Below are 25,547 nucleotides of genomic sequence, written 5' to 3' on the forward strand. Positions count from 1 at the left end.
TATACAGTGGGGAGAACAAGTATTTGATACACTGTCAATGGGAAAACCCACTGGCAGTGTATCAAATACATGTTCTCCCCACTGCATAAGAAAGACATGGCTGATGGTAAAGGATAGCTTGTTGAAAGAGGAGAATGTCATTGTCCATCGCGTCGATAAAAAAGCTAAAGCTATGCTTAGGTCGGCTCATTTTTTTCGTCTTTTTCAGCCTTCGACACTAAAGCCATCTCTTTACCTGAACATTTTTATGTTCTTCCACATCTTTGCCAGTCAATTTTGGCCCCAGGCACATCATTTTCGGAGAGAATTGGTAGGTTTAGCTCTTTAAACATCTCCTTCGTACACGATTTCCATTCATTTCCTATCAGGGACAAACGGTGGCTTGTCCCTACTTAGCAACAGTAGCTAATGTCATGAATATTAATGAGCGGAAGTGACGTGTTGCTTGCGGTACACCATTTGCACAAGCTCATCGAAATTGGACAATAGAAGATTGGAAAAACGTTGCCTGGTCTGATGAGTCTCAATTTCTGCTGCGACATTCGGATGGTAGGGTCAGAATTTGGCGTCAAAACCATGAAAGCATGGATCCATCCTGCCTTGTATCAACGGTTCAGGCTGGTGGTGGTGGTGTAATGGTGTGGGGAATATTTTCTTAGCACTCTTTGGGCCTCTTGGTACCAATTGAGCATCGTTGGAACGCCACAGCCAACCTGAGTATTGTTGCTGACCATGTCCATCCCTTTATGACCACAATGTACCCAACTTCTGATGGCTACTTTCAGAAGGATAATGTGCCATATCATAAAGCTGGAATCATCTCAGACTGGTTTCTTAAACATGACAATGAGTTCACTGTACTCAAATGGCCTCCACAGTCACCAGATCTCGATCCAATAGAGCATCTTTGGGATGTGGTGGAACGGGAGATTCGCATCATGGATGTGCAGCCGACAAATCTGCACCAACTCTGTGATGCCATCATGTCAATATGGACCAAACTCTCTGAGGAATGCTTCCAGCACCTTGTTGAATCTATGCCACGAAGAATTGAGGCAGTTCTGAAGGCAAAAGGGGGTCCAACCCGTTACAAGCATGGTGTACCTAATAAAATGGCCGGTGAGTGTATATCAGCTATGCACTCAATACTTGGTCGGGAATCCTTTTGCAGAAATGACTGCTTCGTAATCAGCCTGTTGCACTGGTGTTATGGAGGCCCAGGATGCTTCGATAGCGGCCTTAAGCTCATCCACAGTGTTGGGTCTGGTGTCACTCAGAATATCCCACAGATTCTCCAAGGGATTCAGGTCAGGAGAGTTGGCAGGCCAATTGAGCACAGTAATGCCATGGTCAGTAAACCATTTACCAGTGGTTTTGGAACTGTGAGCAGTTGCCAGGTCGTGCTGAAAAATGAAATCTTCATCTCCATAAAGCTTTTCAGCAGATGGAAGCATGGAGTGCTCCAAAATCTCCTGATACCTAGCTGCATTGACCCAGCCCTTGATAAAACGCAGTAGACCAACACCAACAGCTGACATGGCACCCCAGATCATCACTGACTGTGGGTACTTGACACTGGACATCAGGCATTTTGGCATTTCCTTCTCCCCAGTCTTGCTCCAAACTCAGGCACCTTGATTTCCGAATGACATGCAAAATTTGCTTTCATCTGAAAAAAGTACTTTGGACCACTGAGCAACAGTCCAGGCGCTTCTGCCGCTGTTTCAGGTTCAAAAGTGGCTGGACCTGGGGAATCCGGCACCTGTAGCCCATTTCCAGCACACGCCTGTACACGGTGGCTCTGGATGTTTCTACTCCAGAGTCAGTCCACTGTTTCTGCAGGTCCCCCAAGGTCTGGAATCAGCCCTTCTCCACAGTCTTTCTCAGGGTGCGGTCACCTCTTCTGGTTATGCAGCGTTTCCTGCCACCCTCTTTCCTTCCCACAGACTTCCCATTGAGGTGCCTTGATACAGCACTCTGGGAACAGCCTATTTGCTCAGAAATTTCTTTCTGTGTCTTAGCTTCTTATTTGAGGGTGTCAATGATGGCCTTCTGGACAGCAGTCAGGTCGGCAGTCTTGCGGTTTTGAGTAATGAACGAGGCTGGGAGTTTTTAAAAGCCTCAGGAATCTTTCGCAGTTAATTCGTTGATTCAGATGATTAGGTTAGTAGCTTCTTTAGAGTACCTTTTCATGATATGCTAATTTTTTGAGATAGGGATCTTTGTTTTTTTTTTACTTTTTTGCCAAAATCATCAGTATTAAAACAATAAAAGACTTAAAGTTACTTCAGTTGTACGTAATGAATCTAAAATATATGAAAGTCTAATGTTTATCACAATATGCAAATTTTTTGAGAATGACTAGTATTTTTGTTCATTGAAAAAGAAGAGTTTTTAAAGAACCACCTGTGCTCGCACCCGTTTCCGACAGGAGAATCAGCCCTGTCTTTTTCCGAACAGCCGGATCGTCTTTCCTGCCAGCTTCCCGATTTATCCGAGCTCTTCCTCCTAGCCACGACGGGTCCCGGCCCGGATCCTCTGCGCTCCCCGACCGCCCGCGGAGCCGGTACAGGGTTGCACGGTGTAACGGATCCATCCGGATCCTTGCCCGACTCGCTGCTGGCGCGTCTACCGTTCAGGCTGTCAGAGGACGACACGTGACTCAGATGACCGTCGCGCTCGTCTGATTAAAGAAAAAAAAATACAACACGTTAGCTTACAGCAGGGGAGTCAAAGTCATGTTTGTTGCATGCCACTTTGTAATTATATGGAAGTACATCTGTGCCATTCTTTTCAGGATCAAAATTCAGCTGAAAAAACATTAACAAACCAGGGAGAAGCAATCGATCCCCGTTTCCGTTTGTGACTGAATTTTTTTGGCGACAATTTTTTTGTCCTGAACTTTCGCTACTGATTAATTTTGCGGTTACATTTTTGTGACTATTTCTTTGTTTTGTTTTGTGTGTCTCACGTTTGATACTGACAATATTTTGATTCTGAAAAAAATCTGCGTTAGAATGTAGTATTCAAACTCCTAAGGCACAAATCTAGAGTTCTGGTTTCTTTGAGAGGGCCATTTTGTCTGCCAAGCAGGAATGCTATTCAGTTATAAAACAAATCAATAACTATTTTGATAGCTGATGAATCATTTAGTCATACTAGACCTAAATATTTTTCAAATCCTATTTTCTGAGCACTGTAAAAGCAAATATTCTCTTATACAGTGGTACCTCTACATACGAATTTAATTCGTTCTAGGACCTGGTTTGTAAGTAGAAATGGCCATATGTCGCGCAGGATTTTCCCATAATAATACATTATAATTCCATTAATTCTTTCCACAGCCCAAACAAAATATGCTAAATATTTAATAAATACAACTGGTATATTTAAAAATAGCAATTACGCATAGCAGAGCAAATAAATTACAAACAAAACGGAATATAATAATGTAACGAACCGGGTCCTAATGTAGCTGTTGTGTTTTGCATGCTGTCCCTGAACACAGAGTGAGAGAGGTGCGGAAGAGTTTTAGCTTTCTCTTTTCATGTTGTTGTTGTTGGCGTCTGCTACGTCGGACAGTAGCGGTGTTTATGCAACACGCATAAGTTCTGATATGAATGATTAAAAAACTGACGAAGCTGGCGACTTCCTTGCCAATGTTACAATAATAATAATTTTCACTTAAACTTATAAAGGTTGGCGAACGAAGGTCGGAGGAGGACCGTCAAGATCGTAGACATATTTTGGCGAGCCAGTTCACTGACGAGCACCACACCCTCATATTTTTATATAATTTCCATTTTAATTTCAAAGCTCTGTGTCACCTTTATCCCTTTTTTCACCACCTGCACTAACCTCCTTGGAACCAAAGTTGATTTCTCTCACTAGAAAATCCGATGTGTATCCCTCTTGCGGGAAAACAATGAAATAAATCGTCGTATTTCGAGCATGTCATCATGAGGCGAGACAAATGGCGAGTCAAATTTTACGTCGAATGTCGGAAGGATCTTATGTCGTCATATGTCGAGACAAATGACGAGTTGTTGTGACTCTACATTTTTCGTACATAATTCACCCAGGTAACTAATGTGGGGGATGTTGTGTTCCAGAGGGGAACTCTTTGAGGCGAGCTAGAGACACGAGGGGCCGAACATGACAACACGAACTCAACTCACGAGCAACAAGACTCACCAACATCATCGGATACAGAGTCAAATCTTACGTCGGATGTCGGAAGGATCGTATGTCGATGCGATTGTATGTCGAGGTACCACTGTATTTTTTTTAGGGCTGTCAAACGATTAAAATTTTTAATCGAGTTAATTACAGCTTAAAAATTAATTAATCGTAATTAATCGCAATTAATCGCAATTCAAACCATCTATAAAATATGCCATATTTTTCTGTAAATTATATATATATTCTGTAAAATAAATTGTTGGAATGGAAAGATAAGACACAAGATGGATACATACATTCAACATACGGTACAAAAGGACTGTAGTGGGCATTTCACTCTATTGTCATTTAAATCTGTCTATGCTGTCCTCACTCCGAAGCGTCTACTTTTTCCAAAGCTAGACAGCTAGTGAACGACGCCTTAGTAATTAGACTTCTTCCTTTTTCATCTGATTTATTAATAAAATGGCCTCAAACCATTGTCCTCTTTAGACCGTCGTAAAACTACAAAAAAAAGTACACAAGCATTGCATTAGCAACAACGTTAGCTTAGCACGCTATACAGGTTCACTAAACATAAACAAAAAGCGTCTCATACAAAAAATATAACATTTCGCTTACTAACATAATATGTACATTCTTTACAACAACCATACTTACGGACAAATCTTGTCCAAGGATCATATAAGCACAACATTATCAGCCCGAGACGTCGTGCACCCATAATGAACTGGAAATAAAACAATAAACCATGTCGCAAAGCGACCACAAGAGTTCGCTGTTGGACAGCACAAAAAGTCTTGCTGTAAAATTTACCAAAAGGCAGAATACTTTCTGAGCGGGACATGTGCGTTAATTGCGTCAAATATTTTAACGTGATTAATTTAAAAAAAATAATTACCGCGCATTAACGCGATAATTTTGACAGCCCTAATTTTTTTATTTACATAATTTAATTTTTTTTTAAAAGTCATATTCTCCCTTTTGATATGCTGTTTTTTTTTATTAAAAATCTAATAAATTCTTAAAAATGTCAAAACAACTAAGTATTCACTTTTATTTATTCTTAATTTTTTTTTTCTGTAAAAACTTTTTTTTTTAACCCTTAAGGTTCTCTGATGTCTATCGTCCTCAAACTTTCATTAAGGAACACAAATTTTGTTTCAATCTTAATTTGGTGGGAAATAAAAATGACACACGTTTACTTTGGCGGTCCACACAAAATGATCGCGGGCCGAATCTGGCCTAAAATTGATACTTATGGCCTAAAGAGTACAATCATAATACAGTCATGTTTGCGTGTACTAATCCAATGATTTGTAGAAAGGATGAGGTCAAACTGGGGTCCATTTCAACATTCCCGATGGAAACATCAATCAACCAATGACATGACCCGACTGTGACCGCCCTCTACTGACGACACGCTAACACTGCAGGTCACATGACATGGCCTGAAGCTTGACGTTATTGTGACGCTGCCGTGTTTTATGGCTGGACTTAATATCAACCAGCCAGCCGGGTCAATGAGGTCCTTCTAAAACTTAATGACCATCAATCAACTTATTGAACATCACTCATTTCAAATGGAATGAGATGAGATTGAGTTCGAGGGACTCAACAGAGAGTCGACACTCAAACACATAGTCAGATTTACCCCTTCATGCCTGAATATACGCTTGACAAATATACATCAAAAAGCATTGGGGAATACATAAGAACGTTAATAATAATAATAACACAAAACATAGAAAATTTAATTGAAAATACAACAAAAAATGGGAAAATCCCAAAATTAAAAAAAAAACAAAAAAATATAAATAAAAAGAATTGGAAGTCGATATAGAAAATGAATTAAAAATTTTAAAGTAAAAACCCTGAAAGGGTTCAAAACTAGAATTTAAAGGGAACCACAGATAGAAAGACATGTAGTTCTTAAAAGATAAATGTTAGTAAAAGTATAAGAGCCCCTCTTAAAGTTTTCATTTTAATAAAGGCTGTAAAATTAGTGTAACTAGTAGGTTGCCATTGTTGACGTCGCATGTTGGTGACGTCACATAGCCATGCTGCTGGATTTCCACAGTGTCACTCTTTAACTACATAAACATGCCGTTGGTTCTGCGCTTCCAATTTGAACCCGAGCGGAACATTAATGAGTAGGACAGTCCTGTCAATATTTCACAAAACGAGCAGCAAAAAGCAAAATAAACAGGAAAGACGTGTCATGAGACGAGAGTAGCGTTCATGTGTCAAATTCACTAGTGACAGCAATCTCCTCCTGCTCTAGTGATGGAGCAGGAGTGTTTGATGTCAAAAAATGTTTGCAGATCTTTACGGTAAACTATTGTGTGATTCAACTTATTCCAGTATTATTGTGGAGATAGTTATCATCCAGAGTTCTCACGTTTTACATATTAGAGTATACAGTGAAACACAGCAGTTTGATTATTTTTGTAGATAGCCCGTGCATCACAACACATAAAACCGTTGATGCAGTTAGCCTCTACTGAGACGTCTAATGGTGTCTATTGACGTCTTACCTTATTTTTGTCACGTAAAAGCGCTGCCCATATTGTTGATCATCCAGCCGGTGTTCTCAGATTTATCAGACATATCAGAAGTTGCTCCCGAAGCTTGTTTCCCAGTGAATAAGCAACACGGAAAATGAATGAATGAATGAAGGATCGAATAATCGAAGAAAGAACCGGACAAAGGAACAATGAACAAGCCACAAGAATCGCCGATCCACTTTCTACCACGGTTTGCGGTTGAGAGCACCGCTTTACCAAAAGTGCAAATTGGTAACACCGGGAAGCAAGATTCTTAAAGCCCGCCTTTCCTGTTCATTTTGCTTTTGCTGCTCGTTTTGGGAAATATCGACAGGGCTGTCCTACCCACTGATGTTCCGCTCGGGTTCAAACTGGAAGGGCAGAACTGACGACATGTTTATGTAGTTAAAGAGTGACACTGTGGAATTTCGACAGCGTGGCCATGTGACGTCACCGCCCTGCCACATCAACAAAAATGGTGGCGTACTGGTTAAACTAATTTTACAAATATTATTAAAAAGAAAACATTACGAAGGGTTTTAATATCAAATTATCATAAATCGTACTAACAGGGGCGTTAACAGGGCACTAACCGCATGACGCGTATGGCAGGGGTCCCCAAACTACAGCCCGTGGGCCGGATAAGGCCCGCCTCCACATTTGGTCCGACCCCCTGTATATTTTTTAAAATTTTTTACTTGTGTTATTTATGTCCTGGCTTTTTCTGTGAAGAACCCAGAGAGGGTTATTTGGTTATTATCTATTAAATTAATAGTGTTATTATTATATTATATTATATTATATTATATTATATTATATTATATTATATTATATTATATTATATTATATTATATTATATTATATTATATTATATTATATTATATTATATTCCATTCCATCCCTCCCACTTCAAACGGATTGGACGTCTATGGCTGTCAGTGACAGCCAATGCCGGGCAATGAGGTAATTTTGGGCCATTTAAGGTCAATTACCTGTTGAAATTCAGTTACTCCCTGTTGTTTTGGGCGTATTTTATGGGTCACTTCCTGTTTATTTTGAGTTAAAGAACAGGAAGTGACCTGAGAATCACCCAAATGATTAGGTAGTGACTCAAATTCAACAGGAAATAACCTGTAAATGAACAGCAAGTGACCTGTAAATGCCCCGAAAAATCAGACAGAAGAACTGCGAATGTTCTGGTGTCGAATTAGTGCTGCAACGATTAATCGATTAACTCGAGTATTCGATTAGAAAAAAAGATTCAAATTAAGTTTTGCTGCTTTGAGTATTCGTTTCATTAAAGTGGCGTTGTAATGGTTTGTAATTTTGGGCCACTTGATTTTCTGTTACTTCCTGTTGATTTTGGGGTATTTTATGGGTCACTCCCTGTTTATTTTGAGTTACAAAACAGAAAGTGACCTAGGAATCATCCAAATGAATAGGCAATGACTCAAACTCAACAGGAAATGACCTGCAAATGCCCTGAAAATTGAACGGGAGTAACAGCATTTTATAGCATTTATGCTAGCGGACTTTTGCTATGTAAGTTAGCCAATTGTTCTTTTGTTGTACATAGATCCTCTTTTTTTAAATATATCGTGTGAGGCTCAGCTCAGGTATTTTAATTTTTTATGTTCCTTATCCGATTACTCGATTATTTGAAATAAATAGTTCATCGATTAATTGGCTCCTAAAATAATCGATAGCTGCACCCCTATTTCGAATGAAACGGCAATGGCAGCCTTAGAGTTACCTGAGACACTATTATGGTGGAAGATTTTGGTAGTAACTTGTTGGTCCCTTTTTTTTTTTTTTTTTTTTTTTAAAAACAGTGAAACATTTTTAAAACAATATCTCGATTCTTGGCAGGAGCATATCGATAACCTTTTGGGATAAAAAGTATCACGATATATCACCATTTCGATATTTTGTCACAACCCTAACAACAGTTATCTCAAGGAGAAAACAAAACATGTTTTAAGGTGCAGTAGCCCTATGCTGGATTTCGACCTACTTGAGCATTGTAGTTTTTTTTTTGTCCCCCCAGGTAAGACTGATGCCCACCCACACCTGGCATCCTGGTAACACCACTGCGTACTAACATTTATCTTTTAAGAACTATTTGTCATCCTATCCGTAGTACCCTTTACACCAGGGGTCCCTAAACTACGGCCCGCGGGCCATATGTGGCCCGCCTCCACATTTGGTCCAGCCCCCTGAGCATTTTGATTTTTTTTTTTTTTTTTCTCCAATAGTGTTATTTCCTGGCTTTTTTCTGTGAAGAACCCAGAGAGGGTTATTTGGTTATTATCTATTTATTTAATAGTGTTATTATTATATTATATTATATTAATTAGGGCTGTCAAACGATTAAAATTTTTAATCAAGTTAATTACAGCTTAAAAATTAATTAATCGTAATTAATCGCAATTCAAACCATCTATAAAATATGCCATATTTTTCTGTAAATTATTGTTGGAATGGAAAGAGAAGACACAAGATGGATATATACATTCAACATACGGTACTTAAGGACTGTATTTGTTTATTATAACAATAAATCAACAAGATGGCATTAACATTATTAACATTCTGTTAAAGCGATCCATGGATAGAAAGACTTGTAGTTCTTAAAAGATAAATGTTAGTACAAGTTATAGAAATTTTATTAGTACAAGTTATAGAAATTTTATATTAAAACCCCTCGTTAATGTTTCTGTTTTAATTTGTAAAATTTTCAATCAAAAAATAAACTAGTAGCCCGCCATTGTTGATGTCAATAATTACTTACACAATGCTCAAGGGTTGCTGAAGCCTATAAAATCAGTCGCACCCAAGCGCTAGCAGAGGGCGGCAAAACTCCATAAAACACAATTAACAAGTGGGCATTTCACTGTACTGTCATTTAAATCTGTCTGAGCGGGGCATGTGCGTTAATTGCGTCAAATATTTTAACGTGATTAATTTAAAAAATTAATTACCGCCCGTTAACGCGATAATTTTGACAGCCCTATATATTATATTATATTATATTATATTATATTATATTATATTATATTATAGTTAGGGCTGTCAAATGATAAAATTTTTTAATCGAGTTAATTACAGCTTAAAAATTAATTAATCGTAGTTAATCGCAATTAATCGCAAGTCAAACCATCAATAAAATATGCCATATTTTTCTGTAAATTATATATATACAGTATATTCTGTAAAATAAATTGTTGGAATGGAAAGATAAGACACAAGATGGATATATACATTCAACATACGGTACATAAGGACTGTAGTGGGCATTTCACTCTACTGTCATTTAAATCAGTCTATGCTGTCCTCAATCCGAAGCGTCTACTTTTTCCAAAGCTAGACAGCTAGTGAACGACGCCATAATAATCAGACTTCTTTCTTTTTCATCTGATTTATTAATAAAATGGCCTCAAACCATTGTCCTCTTTAGACCTTCGTAAAACTACAAAAAAAAAGTATAGAAGCATTGCATTAGCAACAACGTTAGCTTAGCACACTATACAGGTTCACTAAACATAAACAAAAAGCATCTCATACAAAAAATATAACATTTCGCTTACGAACATAATATGTACATTATTTACAACAACCATGCTTACGGACAAATCTTGTCCAAGGATCATATAGGCACAACATTACAACGTAGGCGTCAGCCCGAGACGTCGTGCAGCCATATTGAACTGGCAAGACAACAATAAACCATGTCGCAAAGCGACCACAAGAGTTCGCTGTTAGACAGCACAAAAAGCCTTGCTGTGAAACTTACCAAAAGGCAGAATACTGTCTGAGCGGGACATGTGCGTTAATTGCGTCAAATATTTTAACATGATTAATTTAAAAAATTTATTACCGCGCGTTAACGCGATAATTTTGACTGCCCTAATTGTATTATATTATTATTTTATTTACTTTTGTTCGGTGAAGAATCCAGAAAGGGTTATTTGATTGTGGCTTTCTGAAAAACAATAAATTTTGACATTTAGGCACTCCTGCAATCGTCACACTTTTTCTGTTACAAACTGACCCCGGCCCCTCATCAGTGAAGGGAAAGGTTATGTGGCCCTCACAGGAAAAAGTTTGGGGACCCCTGCTTTAAACCATTTTAAAAAACAGATTATAATCTGATAACAGAGCCAAAAGAGTCAAGTACAAATGAGAATCTATTGCACCTCCAGAACCGGCCTCCCCGGCTCTGTTGCGTCGTCTTCTCAGGATAACCTCCAGCTCGCTGTCTTTCTTTCCCGTCGGCGACGGCACCTCCTGGGAACCTCGGCTGGGACTGCGCTTCACCGTCTCCTATCGGCAAAAACATAGCGTGTTTTTCATTGGCGCTAAAATTTGCATGCGTGTGTCGTACCAGGATGCCTTTGAGTTCATCCATGGCGCTCTCCTGAGATTTTTCCTCACTGGTCGGAGGCTGCTGAACACCACAACAAAAACAGATTACGATTTAACTTACCTAAAGTATGTTGTTGTCTCTGTACTCACTTTGACAGCGACTCTCTGTGGCGTCGTACAAGTTTGATGCAGGAGTAAAGGAAGACAAAATAGTTTTACCTAACTGATGGACAGGGAATGACAGCATCATAAGAAAAAATGCCGACCTTGCTTTCCTGACTCTTGACAGGCCGTAGCACCACGCCGAGTTTGATACGCTCCATCATCTCATTCACAGCCTTTACCTTAACCGCATCATCAGAGGCTAAAAATGTATTTGGGTGTTAGTTAGTACAGTGGTGTGCAAAAGTTTGGGCACCCCTAATAATTTTTAAAGGGATCCACGGATAGAAAGGCTTGTAGTTCTTAAAAGATAAACATTATGAGTTGAAATAATTTAATATTGAAAATCATTTTGATGTTTTCGTTTTTATACAATTTGTAAAATTTGTTTAACTAGTATGTCGCCATTGTTGTTGACGTCGCAGGGCGGTGACGTCACATGGTTACGCTGCCAGGCTTTCAGAGTATGACTCTAGCGACATAAACATGTCAAAACGAGCAGCAAAAGCAAAATGAACAGGAAAGACTGGATGAGACAAACATTGCTGTGTTCATCTGCTATAATACTGAAATTTTCAAAAAGGAAATTCTTAAAAATTATCAGGGGTGCCCAAACTTTTGTATAACACTGTATGTGCTAGCCGGTTAGCTAAACAAAAACGGGCGTTACCTGCGGGCTGCTCTGCCTTCAGAGACGTTTTGGAACCTTTGGATGTCTTCCTCATGATGGCGATCAAAGAACTGAACAAGTGAAGGCATTTTACTGAACAATTCAATACAATTACGTCACTTCATCTGTTATCTATAAAGCTAAAAAGTGTAAAGCAAATTACAAATCAGAAAACAGATTTTAAAAGCTCAAAAATTTGTTTTGGCTTTTTAAATTGGCTTTATGATTTTTTTTTTTAGACAAGAAACTACAGTGGGGCAAATAAGTATTTAGTCAACCACTAATTGTGCAAGTTCTCCCACTTGAAAATATTAGAGAGGCCTGCAATTGTCAACATGGGTAAACCTCAACCATAAGAGACAGAATGTGGGGGGAAAAAAACAGAAATTTACATTGTTTGATTTTGAAAGAATTTTTTGCAAATCATGGTGGAAAATAAGTATCTGGTCAATACCAAAAGTTCATCTCAATACTTTGTTATGTACCCTTTGTTGGCAATAACGGAGGCCAAACGTTTTCTGTAACTCTACACAAGCTTTTCACACACTGTTGCTGGTATTTTGGCCCATTCCTCCTTGCAGATCTCCTCGAGAGTAGTGATGTTTTGGGGCTGTCGTTGGGCAACACGGACTTTCAACTCCCTCCACAGATTTTCTATGGGGTTGAGATCTGGAGACTGGCTTGGCCACTTCAGGGCCTAGAAATGCTTCTTACGAAGCTACTCCTTTGTTGCTCTGGCTGTGTGTTTGGGGTCATTGTCATACTGAAAGACCCAGCCACGTCTCATCTTCAATGCCCTTGGTGATGGAAGGATTTTCACTCAAAATTTCTCAATACATGGCCCCGTTCATTCTTTCCTCTACACAGATCAATCGTCCTGGTCCCTTTGCAGAAAAACAGCCCCAAAGCATGATGTTTCCACCCCCATGCTTCACAGTAGGTATGGTGTTCTTCGGATGCAATTCAGTGTTCTCTCTCCTCCAAACACGAGAACCTGTGTTTCTACCAAAAAGTTCTATTTTGGTTTCATCTGACCGTAACACATTCTCCCAGTCCTCTTTGGCGGACGGGCCTGGATGTGTACTGGCTTCAGCAGGGGGACACGTCTGGCAGTGCAGGATTTGAGTCCCTGGCGGCGCATTGTGTTACTGATAGTAGCCTTTGTTACTGTGGTCCCAGCTCTCTGTAGGTCATTCACTAGGTCCCCCCGTGTGGTTCTGGGATTTTTGCTCACCGTTCTTGTTATCATTTTGACGCCACGGGGTGAGATCTTGCATGGAGCCCCAGATCGAGGGGTATTATCAGTGGTCTTGTATGTCTTCCATTTTCTAATAATTGCTCCCTCAGTTGATTTCTTTACACCAAGTGTTTTACATATAGCAGATTCAGTCTTCTCAGCCTGGTGCAGGTCTACAATTTTGTCTCTGGTGTCCTTCGACAGCTCTTTGGTTTTGGCCATAGTGGAGTTTGGAGTGTGACTGACTGAGCTTGTTGGTTTTGGCCATAGTGGAGTTTGGAGTGTGACTGACTGAGCTTGTGGACAGGTGTCTTTTATACCGATAATGAGTTAAAACAGGTGCCATTAATACAGGTAACGAGTGGAGCCTCGTTAGACCTCGTTAGAAGAAGTTAGACATCTTTGACGGCCAGAAATCTTGCTTGTTTGTAGGTGACCAAATACTTATTTTCCACTCTAATTTGGAAATAAATTCTTTAAAAATCAAACAATGTGATTTTCTGTTGGGTTTTTTTCTATATTGTCTCTCATGGTTGAGGTTTACCCATGTTGACAATTACAGGCCTCTCTAATCTTTTCAAGTAGGAGAACTTGTACAATTGGTGGTTGACTAAATACTTATTTGCCCCACGATACATTTCAGAAACCAAATTAACTAAAGACCAAACATATGACAAGTCACAAAATACGAATCACCAGTCTCAAAAAAAAAAAAAAATCACAGAAAACAAATCACAAGTCACAGAAAGTAAATCACAGTCGCATTCACAAATCAAAAAACCAACATGAGTCATGAAAAAAAAATCACAAAAAAATAAAAATAAAAAAAATAAGTCACAGAAAACAAATCACAAACCACAAAAAAACAAATCACCAGTCACACAAAGGAATGCCCCTGTGTGTTTAGCAGGACTTGTGATGTTTTGGTGTCTCCTGATTTGTTTTGTTTTTTTGTGACTGGTGATTTGTTTTTGTGACTAGTGATCCTGATTTCTTTTTTGTAATTGGTGGTTTGTTTTCTGTAACTTGTGATTTGTTTTGTTTTTGTTCATTTGTTTTTCTGAAATGTACATTTTTGGCTTTTGTTCATTGGTTTTCTGATTTTAAGTGTTTTGCACTTCTCAGCCACTTGAGAGTGACAGAAACAAGACACTTTTAAGCTGATTACCTGAGGGGATTGCATCTGGATGGGGGAGGCGGAGGTGGGGGCGGTGGCGGCGGAGGAGGCGGCGGTGGTGGCTGGGGGAGGGGAGCCGGGGGTGGGGCCAGACCGGGAGGCGGAGGAGGTGGGGTGTCGGTTGTCATGGCGACCTTCGGGAGCAGCTGGACTGTGGACGAGAACAGCAAGAAGACATCTGTAGTTGGTTTGGCGATAAAAAACACCAGAGACCATAGAATACGGTACCCAGTCTATAGAACATGGACCATTAGGTAGATCAAACCTTGACCTTTTGCACATTTGTACGTACGCTGTGTTCGCATCTGCTGGTTGTCCTTCTCCATGCGTTCCAGACGTCCCTCTACGTCTTTTTTCTCCTCCTCCAGAAGCTCCACTTGTCGACGTAGACGCTCTAGATTCTTTTTTGCTAAACTGTCATCCAGCTCAGCCTGGAGCTCGCACACCTGGTTTAGACACATAGATATGTCCATAGGATTAGTCGCCAGTCAATCACATTTAGAGTTGTCAATTTTTGGAAAGAAGTCATCAAGAAGATGGAATTCGAAGCGTTACCCGTTTCTGATGCTGCAGTCGCTCACCCTCCAGCGTTTTGGTGAGGACGGCGACCTCCTCCAAGGCGCTGAGCAGCTGCAAACTGGGCTCGGCATTCTGCAGCAGAAGCGCGCTCTGACGATTGGCCTCCTTCTGCTTCACCAGCATCTGCCACACATACCCGATGCCTTAAGCTGTCAAAAATGTACTTTTTTTTCCCCTTTTTTTGTGTTCTTTGGTGCTGTCAGACCTCGTGGGCGTACGTCTCAGCTTTGATTCGAAGGCTCTGCTCCAGGTCCAGCTGCTCCTTCATGCCCTCGTACTCCTGCGTCGCCATCATGGACACTGGCGCGCAGATTGAGACGGTTAGGAAACATCTCAACAAATGACAGGTTTCCATCTCTAACCTCTGTTGAACCTCTTAATGGTTTTGCCGTGTTCCTCGACAGCGTTTCGAAGTTTCTCCATTTCTCTCTCATCTCGTTCGGCCTGGAATCAGCGTCAACGGTGTCAACATGGGAACAAACGACATGATGACAATGCTAATGAAAAAGGGTAACCTTTTCGCTCAGCTCCTCGATTCTTCTCTGCTGGTCATGAATCTGACACAGGAAGCTCTTCTTTTCTTCCAACAAGGTGCTCACAGCCTCACGCAGCTCTGAAAACACACACAAATTGTACATTAAAGATGTAAAGATGTCCCAATACTTTTGTATCCATCTTTTTACTTCCTGTGTGACGCAAGAATTGGGCTTACATTTTCTGTTTGTTCCATTGAAATTTTTTCACTTCCTATGTCCCAAACGTTTGTCCACCTTTTATTTTCATTTCATGTGTGTCCCAGTACCTTCGCCCGCATTTCATTTTTTTCCTTTCTGTGTATCCCAGTACTTTTGTCTACTTGTTCCTCCCATTTCCAATGTCTCATTAGTAAAGTCACATAATTATTTTTCCATTTCCTGTTTGTCCCATTACCAAACTCCGTACTTTCATGTACTAAATGTTTCCCAGTTCCTTTAAACACTTCCTGCATGCCCCATTGCCTACATTTTCTATGTCCTATTTGTCCCAATACTTTTGTGCATATGTAATTTTCATTTCCTGTCCTATTAATCCCTCCCATTTTCTTTCCACTTCTTTTGTTTTAGTTTACCTTTGACCTGCTGCTGGCACTGCGCAAAGGCATCGGGCGAGGCGTCTTCCGGGGCCGCCACCGTTTCCATGGCGACACAGTCCGAGATGCTGGGAAGCAGCTCGTCCAAGCACGATGGCCGTGATGACAAGCTCAGGTATTTCAACTTCCGGTTTTCGCTGTTCAGCTGCCAGGGAGCGGAGCATCACAGGTTTCAATCAAAAGCACTCATGGAGTTCAGGGTTTCTCCTACATATAAAACATTGTGGCGCACCGCCACACCAAAATAAAACCCGCCACGCCTTGCAAAAGAGATGTGGTTTTTTTTCTGTTTTTTTTTTTTTTAAGGCCGTTTCAAACTAGCAGCAGCCTAGTGTGAAGGGTTCGGCGGCAACCTATTCATTATGTATCATAATGTCCGTAACTAAGCGCGGCCCCCTTAAGAGACGAGCTGTGACGTAGAAGGAAGCCAAAAGGAGAACAGGCAAGAAAATGAGAGATATCTTGTCGCGGCAGCCCGCTGTTATGTTGTTATTGTTTTTCTTTATTATTAGAGATACTGGTCACGTCATTTTCAAAGTATCAGAATCGGCAAAAAAATATCGGACATGCCTTTTTTAATATATATACATATACGTATATATTTTTTTAATTAAATTGTTTTCTAATTGTATTTAACGTTACAGACAAAATGTCTTACACTCAACCAGAGTCTTTAGTTTTGGCTTAAAGTAGGGCTATCAAATTTATCGCGTTAACGGCGGTAATAACATTAAAATATTTAACGCAATTAACGCATGCGCTGCGCTACCCACTCACGCATTGTCGCGTTCAATCTATAATGGCACCGTTTTACGTATACATAGAGCTAAAAGGCAACGTAAAATGAGTAGAGAGAATTTTGGCAGCCTTTGAAGCCTTTTTTTAATTGGCTAAAGCCTTACAATCCCTCTCACAACAATTAGAAATATCGTGGGAAGCAATGTGGGGAAGAAAGGTAGTAGTTGATCTTTTTCTTAACACTCTATGTTATTTCCCAACCCAGAGAAGATATATCAATTGATACCACTACGCACAGTCATGGTTGCACTTCCCATCATGCATTTGGGCACAAGTTATATGGCTACAGTATCATTTACTGAAAGCTCAACAAATACACTAGATGGCAATATTTAGTCACAATATACAAAGTCACATATATCCTTTAAGAATTACAAGTCTTTCTATCCGTGGATCCCTCTCACAGAAAGAATGTTAATAATGTAAATGCCATCTTGAGGATTTATTGTCATAATAAACAAATACAGTATGTATGTTGAATGTATATATTAGTCTGAATTTTATTCAATTTTTTTCTTAATGCATTGCCAAAATGTATATGATCGGGAAAAATTATCGGAAATGATTGGAATTGAATCGGGAGCAAAAAAAAAAAAAAGCAATCGGATCGGGAAATATCGGGATCGGCAGATACTCAAACTAAAACGATCGGGATCGGATCGGGAGCAAAAAAACATGATCGGAACAACCCTATTTATTATTGTTGCCACGAGAAAGTGGGTAAGCTAATACCGACTCGTCGCCTTCTTCCCCCCATCCGGGGCATTACAGTATTTTGGATCGGACTTTTTGGCAAAAAGTGAGCGATGGACGGCCGTCTTGGACGAAACGGCAAGTTTGAATTAATTTGTGCTGAGAGGCGGGGCCTAAACGTCAACAACGCATTATATAGCAGAGGGGCAGGCGTACTTAAATCTGTTTTATTATACAATGCAAATAAGGTTGCTTAAAAGTTGGTGGGGATAGTTTGAGCATCCTGAAAAGTTGCTAGTGTTATGTCCCTAATGTCCCTATGCAAACCTACGTCATTGGTCCATTAACAGAAGGGTTATTATTGTTGTGGTAATGTAGTACATATTTGGGCCAAATAAAAGGAAAATGACTACGAGATGTAAGTTGTACTATTGCTAAGAGAAAATAAGTCAGATTATTACGTAGGGTAATGTACCTGTAATCACCCACGCATTTTACATATATGTACCGTAGCTGAGAGCTACGAAATTAGCCTGGCTAATGAAATAGTTCAAATAGATCTTTGTTATGGTTCTTCTTGGGAAAATAAACATGAAAAAAAAATCTCATTAGTCATGCTATGACGCAATTTTGCCGTGGCGCGATATGGTGACGCTGTCTGACTTCGATGCAGCCCAACACCACATCTTCAAAAAATCCTTGCGAAACCCTGGACTTAGTCCAATAAGATTCTCCATCTCTCCCTGGATTTCTAAGTCTCCCTTTTGCTTTTTTTTTTAATTTTTTTTTTTGCTGATGCGACAAAAGATGTCATCAGCGTCGTGCCGAGTCATGCTGAACGTGCAAACTTGCAGGCCGACCTTTGTGGCGAGCGCCTCGGCGTTCTCCCGGCATGACTTTTCGATCTCCAGCTGAGTCTGCAGAACGCTCACCTCCTCGATCACCATCTGAGACACTGACACGCAAGCACACAGAACATTGGGGGAAAAAAAGTATTATTCGCGTGAAGGATTAATACAGCAACTGAGAATTAGTGGGCTAACTGCATTATCATTTAGAAAAACTATTGAATACAAAAAAGTCAACAAAAGTGTCTCTTATGAAAAGTTGATAGATTTGAAGGATGTTTGGATCACTGTCGCACTTAGCAACTTTATACACTTTCACACTTCACCCAAAATATAGACACACATACATACGGAAAATCAGGAAAAAGTGGTGTTATTCACGTCAAGGATTGATCCACTGCGAACTACAGATGGTCTTGAAGGACATAGTACCTTTTCTCGTAGGCACCACCATCTCACTGTTTGCATTACTCTAACACACTTAATATAACCAATCAGGGAATAGTATCAATTCTCGTATATTTACTGTTTGTATCACTGTAACACACCCAATATAAAATGAATAGCACTTATACCATAGTTTAAGGAAAACAAGCAGAATATAGGGCACAAAAGATACACGACACCTTCTTATCACGGAAGCCCAACGTGTGCGTTATGAGCAAGATTGACGCACCAACTCTCGCAATCAGTACTCCCGGACAGTCCAGAACAAATGGCGGGACGCTCTGTCCCAACAGGAAGAACACCGAAGAATGCCCGATATCCAACTGATAACACGACTGACAAGACTAGAAGAGCCCCTTTGACGCCAGGGTGGCAAAATCCACAACACTTGTTGCCCGGACAACAGTAACTCCCGAATCCTCCTGTCCAATCCACAAACAGACAATAATCCCAAACACACCCTTCCTTCTGCCCACGGCCTGCCCCGCGAGAGCCTTCAAAAGACTGAATGTTTAACTAAGCGTGGTCATTTTTCTCGGGATCCTTTTGTTGATGTGTGATATGGTGACCTTGGAACAAGTTTGCCTCCTCGCCTGAGTCTGTTTAGCCTTTTTGTTTGATCGCTGTCGACCGGAGTCAACTTGATCTCGGTGAGCCTTCTTTAAACCTATTAAAATTGAGTCAGTACAAAGGGTTAGGACCAGAGGTTGCGCTAGACTTTTTCGTTGTCTGTCATTTTGACTGACAGGGTCATAAAAATCCGGTCATAATCTATTTTTACCCGTCACTTAAATTTTTAAAATGATAATAATGACATATTCGATAGCAGTGTTGGTCAAAAGTGGTGCGCTACTTACTCAACTCTGAATAAATTGAAGAAACTACCAGCCATGTTGTGTCTACTCTCTGCTCTGTTGATTTGTCATCCAAGACTCGGGGTGCGTTTAGGTTTGAGAATAGCGCACGTACTTCTGACTCCTAGCTGTTTGTCCCTGCTCATTCAATTAGGCTACGTTCATACTACAGGTCTTAATGCACAAATCCGATTTTTTTGTCATATCCGTTTTTTTGGCGTGCCCGTTCAGACTGCCTTTGTCCATTGAGACCATTCAAGTATTACACATGCGCCCTAATTCGCAGTCCGACACGCACCGGTGCGCAGAAGCATCAAAACAAATGACAAGTCATCCGTCATTCCAGGGCTATCATATTTTGCTTTTCAAAAGGAGGACACAAATAACAGACATAAATAATCCCCGTTTAGGCTTATATTCACAGTTTATATGGATCGATAGCAAGCACACACTGTCCGTGCATGTCACACACACATACGGGCAGTTTGCCCTGACTCTCCAAGTCGAGCTGCAGCCAGACCCCTCTCCCGACTCTTGGCCGTGTAGGATATGTTGAAATATAGCTCACATAGAACAGAGAGAAAACCGATCATTCTCATGCTTATCCTCAACCCATTTTTATTTTTTTATGACTGTTGTCAAGCCCGGCCCTTCCCCAAAAGCCGTGTTCACTGCAAGCTAGGCGCTAATAACGCACAACTGAAATCGGATTTGGGACACTGGACGGTACAGACCTCCGCGACAGTCTGGAAAAATGTGGCCCAGATCGGATTTGAACCACATAAAAAAATGACCCAGATCGGATTTGAAATGGTCCACTTCTATGCGACTTGTCCCGTTCAGACCGAGTCTGGAAAAATGTGGCCCAGATCGGATTTGAACCACATAAAAAAATGACCCAGATCGGATTTGAAATGGTCCACTTCTATGCGACTTGTCCCGTTCAGACCGTCAAGTTAATGCCTGACTCGAGTCGGAAAAACACGAAAAAATTAGATTCGTGCATTAAGACCTGTAGAATGAACGTAGCCTTAGACAATGCTCTCCAAAGCTTCCTAACGTTTCCGTGTTTGCTACACCTGAATGCTAGTTCGGACATTTTTCCAAGTAAGGCCAGCGACGTCATGCATCAAGAGAGACAATAGCTTATTAATATGCTCACTCGCCATCCTGTGGTCTGGGGTGTGAATTGCAACCTGTCAAAATGACGGATGGACTTCAGTTTTTTCCGTCACCGTTTTAAAAAACTGGTCAACGACGGAAAATATTCGGTTAACGCGACCCCTGGTTAGGACTCTGGTGAATGCACGGAGTTTGGCTTCTGGCCGGGGTCCCGCCAGCCCGGCTCGTTAAATCTGTACCAGCGCGGGTCCAGCGGTTCGGTTGGCGCGATTCCGGCGGTCTGGCTAGACGGTCAGATTCCTTCAGTCTAAATCAATTTTTGACTTTTTGAGGTGCTGAAATTAATACAAAAAAGCAGTGGTGCGGGAAGTGGCGTGCTGAGGGTGCTGCAGCAGCCCCTGGTATTGGGTAGATGTTTTTTTTTAAATAAATCAATAAATAAAACATATTGAAACAATAGCATATTTAACATTGGGCATTAAATATGCCGTAATTTTCACACTATAAGACGCACCTGACTATAAGCAGCCACCCACCAAATTTGGTACTAAAACGGCATTTGTTCTTAGATAAGCCGCACTGGACTATAGGCCGCAGCTGTCCTCACTGTATTATGCGATATTTACACCAAAAGATATTAACCGGTAACGCTTTGTTTGACAGCGGCATCATACGACTGTCATAAAACCAAATGAAGCCCCATGAACCTTTGAACAGATAGGCTCATTTGGCCATCACTGCTCCCTTGGGGAAGACAGTCAACCTCTGCTGCCACCTGCTGTCAGCACTGTTGTCAACCAACATACCTCCTAGCATGCATTGCAGCGCTACAGATGTAAATAACAATCAAAATTCATGTTCTTTGCTTTTTTCAGTTACTGTTTTATCAATTGCTAGTTATGTTTGATAACACTTTATTTGACAGTGGCGCCATAAGCCTGTCATCAGACCATCCATATTATGAAATGACACTGCCGTGAGCATTACTGAATGCTTATGACAGATGTCATTTTGTGTCATCCGGCAAATTATCTTACTTTTGAATGGATGTAAAAGAACAGAGATGGGCATAAATGGAGTTAGTGACATAATTTGCCGGCTGACACTTAACTGACTGTCATAAGCATTCATTAATGCTCACGGCAGTGTCATTTCACAATACAGATGGTTAGTGTCATGTCATAATTATGACGGTCTTATGACGCTGCTGTCAAATAAAGTGTTCCATATAAACCCAATTAACCCTTTAAGGTCTGGGCCTATTTTGTCTGATTTTGCATGCCTTTGAAGTTGCCTTTATATTTCAAAGAAAGAATTGGTTACGATGGCCTGGTTTGGTCCCTTTTTTTGTGACACCTTGAACTTCATGTCCAAATTGTTGTTTCCTTCACTGATCAATTATAAATCATCATTTTGGGCCCAAAAAGACCAAAAATTCCAAAATCGTTTTGTCAAATTTTTTAATATTAATGTCCAATTGACAACCAAACATGCGTAACGAACCGTTTTGAAACTTTGTAATATTTATTCAACATGTTAGGATGAACATTCAACCAAAAAAATTTAGAATAAATACTCTTATATTTGACAATTCAACATAAACAACAGGTATAGCCATAGGCGTTTTTTGCCTTTATACATGCTCCAGTCAAAACAGGTTATATACAGCAGACCTAACAGTGAAGAACAGTGAAAAAATATATACCATCTAACACAAAAAGTGTTTAGAGGCCATCTCTTTATGAGTTTAGGTATTGCGGCCCATCGCCTGATGAAAACTATGTACACACAATCAAGCTTCTTGAACACACATTTATATACACAAATTGAGAAGATTGATGTGGGAAAAAAATGTATATATAAAATTGGGGGGAAAAAAGCATTTTCAAAAATATTTACAATAAACAAGTTAAATTTTTTTCAGTCATGCCACTCCGAAAAGCAGTTTCGTCCTGGAATTAGACACGGCTACATCACAGCTCACACTTCCATGGGGTGTCGGTCCTCTTTCCACCCTTCCATTTTCATTTCACTTTACTTTCATTGTCACTATAAATGTACATGAAAATAAGTCAGTATTTATGAAAATAATAAAGTATAAAATAAAAATATATACAGCAATAAATAATAATGGAAATCTATATGTATGACAATAGAAAGAATACCATAGCTGAATATGTGCTACATCCCTAATCTTCATATAGAAAGAAGAACACCACAAATTATAAATTCCTGCCTGGGATACCCACAGTGCACGTACGACTTTGATCTGATATGCACATTTTATTATTATATACACAAACACACACTTATATTGCATCAAAATTAACTTTGTCTTGCAATATCAAAAGAAACTTTCAAAAGAAACGTTTTCAGCATGAAAAAAAAGAGTGAGTTGGTTTACCTCTGCTCGTCGATGGCGTCACCCACGTGTTCAAATCCGTCACTATCTTCACTCGAGGACTCTTCCGAAGAAGACGATGATGACGAATTTGGACCATCCTCTTCCCCAAGTTGATCAGAAGCACAATTGCTTGCGCTAAATTTAGTTTTCCGTTCATTGTCAAAGTCACACAAAGTCGCTGCTCGATCCAGCAGTATCCAACTGGCCGTCGCTCGCCACCTCGCTGCTTCAGAACACTCCTCCCTCTCGTTCGGTTGAACCTCGCACCGCAGTTATATTTATTTAAAAAAAAACGCATTGTGCTTCCACTGTGACTTCGAAAGGGTTCGTTTGATTTGTGTTTTTTTCATGGAGCTTCCGTTTTGAAAAAAGGACTAGAAATGATGGAAATATAGACATAAACAAATGATCCATGCAGCGTTTTAATGTTTTTTTGAGAGGACAATAAAACTATAAAACTTAAATGACAATATCTCACGTTTTAGTTGGTCGATTGACTTCAAATAATAACGAGAGTAAACCGCAACTTCCGCACTTTAAAACGAGACCAACCAACGGCATGTGGGTGACGTAATTAAAACGTGAGGGCGCTTCAAAGACGACGTGCGCTGAGGACGCGCCGGCGCGTCCTTCGACTCTCAAGGGTTAATGAACAAATAAGCTTCACAACGAGGGAAAAAAGCAGTGGCTTATAGTCTGAAAATTACGGTACGTATATGTTGAAAAAGGCTTTTTTATTTGTTCTTGACACCTTGCTTGCTAACAGGTCGCGTTGGAAAAGGCGCTATTGGAACAGAAAAGTTAACTGTTGACAGAGGCGTGTTTAACGCGGCGCAAAAATGAATTTGCGATTTTTTTCTTAGCAAACACAGCGAAATTTTCCAAAAATTCAATTCGAGGTTGAAAATCAAGATGATTATGATAGTTTATAATAGTGCCCAGTGCCCACCGAGAAAAAGTTAGCTGCAGGTTTAGACCGTGGAGAACTTCACAGTTTGCATGGTAGCCATATTATTGTTTGTTGTTGCTGTTAATCTGTCGCCGTGCAGAGCGCTGTTATATATTCGTGTGCAATTTATTTGAGTGTTGTGAAAGTGTGTGTTAAATCAAGGCTCATTGGACTTTTTAGTTTTCAAATGTGTGTGTATTTGCACCGTCTAACGGCGGGGATTTGCTTTATGATACACGGGTGCTTTTCTTTCCAATATAAAAACTCCAACACACTGTAGGTGAAATAGAACGCTGTCTTTGTCATAGCCTAGTAGTAGTATGTAAACTATGCAGCAAGCGAGTGTATTGGCATTGTGCATGCCTTGTATGGAGAAAAAGCGCGAACATGACAAATTCTGACTGAAACGGCTGGTTTTGGATGGGAAAAAAACAAAATAAGATCCTCAGCACCCCCTGCTGTGAGTGGCTTTGAGCGCCCCTGCAAAAAAGTCAACAAAAGTTTTTTTTTAAACAATATTGTTGGTTTAAAACAATGGCACAAAGGTAATTACGGATGGAATGAATACAAAAAAGTGCCACTTTCAACAAGTACGCAGCAACTCATAATTTCACAGCCTTTCAACTCACTCGTTAGTGCAACACAGGGCCAACATCCCAGAAAGAGAATTCTAACATTAACAGAAGACTTGGATTCACCCTAATGCAACACATAGGCAGAGTGGAGATGCTTTTCGAGCTCATTGATCCGCCGTGTGAGCTGATTCCTTTTTAAGATTATTTTCCCCTGTCTAATAACAATTTTTATTGCCCTGTACTTCATGTCAGCTGATATGTTGTTCATTGTAATGATCGCATTGTTTGTTGTTGTTTTGTATAGAATAGAACACAGCACTAATCAATCAACTCACACGTGCTCTTTGTCAACATGCTGATTAGACAGAAGGGTTATTGCACAAGGTAAAATTGATCTTTGGCTGTCCGCAATAAAAAGCCACTTGTATATACGCTGTGTGCGAAAGTAATGGTCACTGCAGTACCTGCGTAATGGTGGCCGCATGACGTAAAATTTGCATGAAACAGTCTGTTTCATTTGTGCTGTTACAGTTTTGCAGTTACAGTATTACAAAATATTCCTATCAATTATTCCTAACTATATTCTTTACACTAGATGCCTAAAAAAAACAGCAAGTTTGTCTTGAAACAGTGGCATATCTAAATCATAAATTCATCATACAGTACTCAAGTGTGTAACCACTTCAGTCATTTGATGATGACGCAGCAAATCAGGAGAAAGAGGCGGGAGCTGCAGACATGACCAGGTTCTTGTAGATAGGTCAATTTCTGAAGTTTTGTCAGGAATACATTTAATTTCCTCTGCCAAAA

At 40.1% G+C, this 25,547-nt stretch overlaps 1 protein-coding gene and 1 long non-coding RNA gene across 7 annotated transcripts in view; one reads left to right on the forward strand and one right to left on the reverse strand.

The window, feature by feature from the left end:
• The window catches only part of shtn3 (shootin 3), a 48,145-nt gene that overhangs the window by 6,334 nt on the left and 16,264 nt on the right, over nt 1-25,547 (reverse strand). For 2 of the 6 annotated variants that reach the window (XM_057849890.1, XM_057849894.1), the window contains 14 exons: nt 18,399-18,493; nt 16,027-16,192; nt 15,434-15,531; nt 15,281-15,362; nt 15,124-15,218; nt 14,895-15,041; nt 14,632-14,785; nt 14,331-14,490; nt 11,926-11,996; nt 11,360-11,457; nt 11,244-11,267; nt 11,113-11,175; nt 10,925-11,051; nt 2,407-2,683 (listed from right to left, as the gene is read on the reverse strand). In XM_057849890.1, the coding sequence (XP_057705873.1) occupies nt 2,407-2,683; nt 10,925-11,051; nt 11,113-11,175; nt 11,244-11,267; nt 11,360-11,457; nt 11,926-11,996; nt 14,331-14,490; nt 14,632-14,785; nt 14,895-15,041; nt 15,124-15,218; nt 15,281-15,362; nt 15,434-15,531; nt 16,027-16,192; nt 18,399-18,493 (1,657 nt within the window). Of the gene's footprint in view, nt 1-2,406; nt 2,684-10,552; nt 11,052-11,112; nt 11,176-11,243; nt 11,268-11,359; nt 11,458-11,925; nt 11,997-14,330; nt 14,491-14,631; nt 14,786-14,894; nt 15,042-15,123; nt 15,219-15,280; nt 15,363-15,433; nt 15,532-16,026; nt 16,193-18,398; nt 18,494-25,547 lie in introns of those variants that run through there. The other 4 variants (XM_057849893.1, XM_057849892.1, XM_057849891.1 and 1 more) reach the window with 4 other exon arrangements.
• On the forward strand, nt 14,423-18,401 carry LOC130923835 (uncharacterized). The gene is made up of 3 exons (XR_009064792.1): nt 14,423-15,238; nt 15,323-15,509; nt 16,022-18,401. It is a non-coding gene; the product is annotated as an uncharacterized LOC130923835 (long non-coding RNA).

Source organism: Corythoichthys intestinalis, chromosome 11 (genome assembly GCF_030265065.1).
Source record: "Corythoichthys intestinalis isolate RoL2023-P3 chromosome 11, ASM3026506v1, whole genome shotgun sequence".
Taxonomy (NCBI): domain Eukaryota; kingdom Metazoa; phylum Chordata; class Actinopteri; order Syngnathiformes; family Syngnathidae; genus Corythoichthys; species Corythoichthys intestinalis.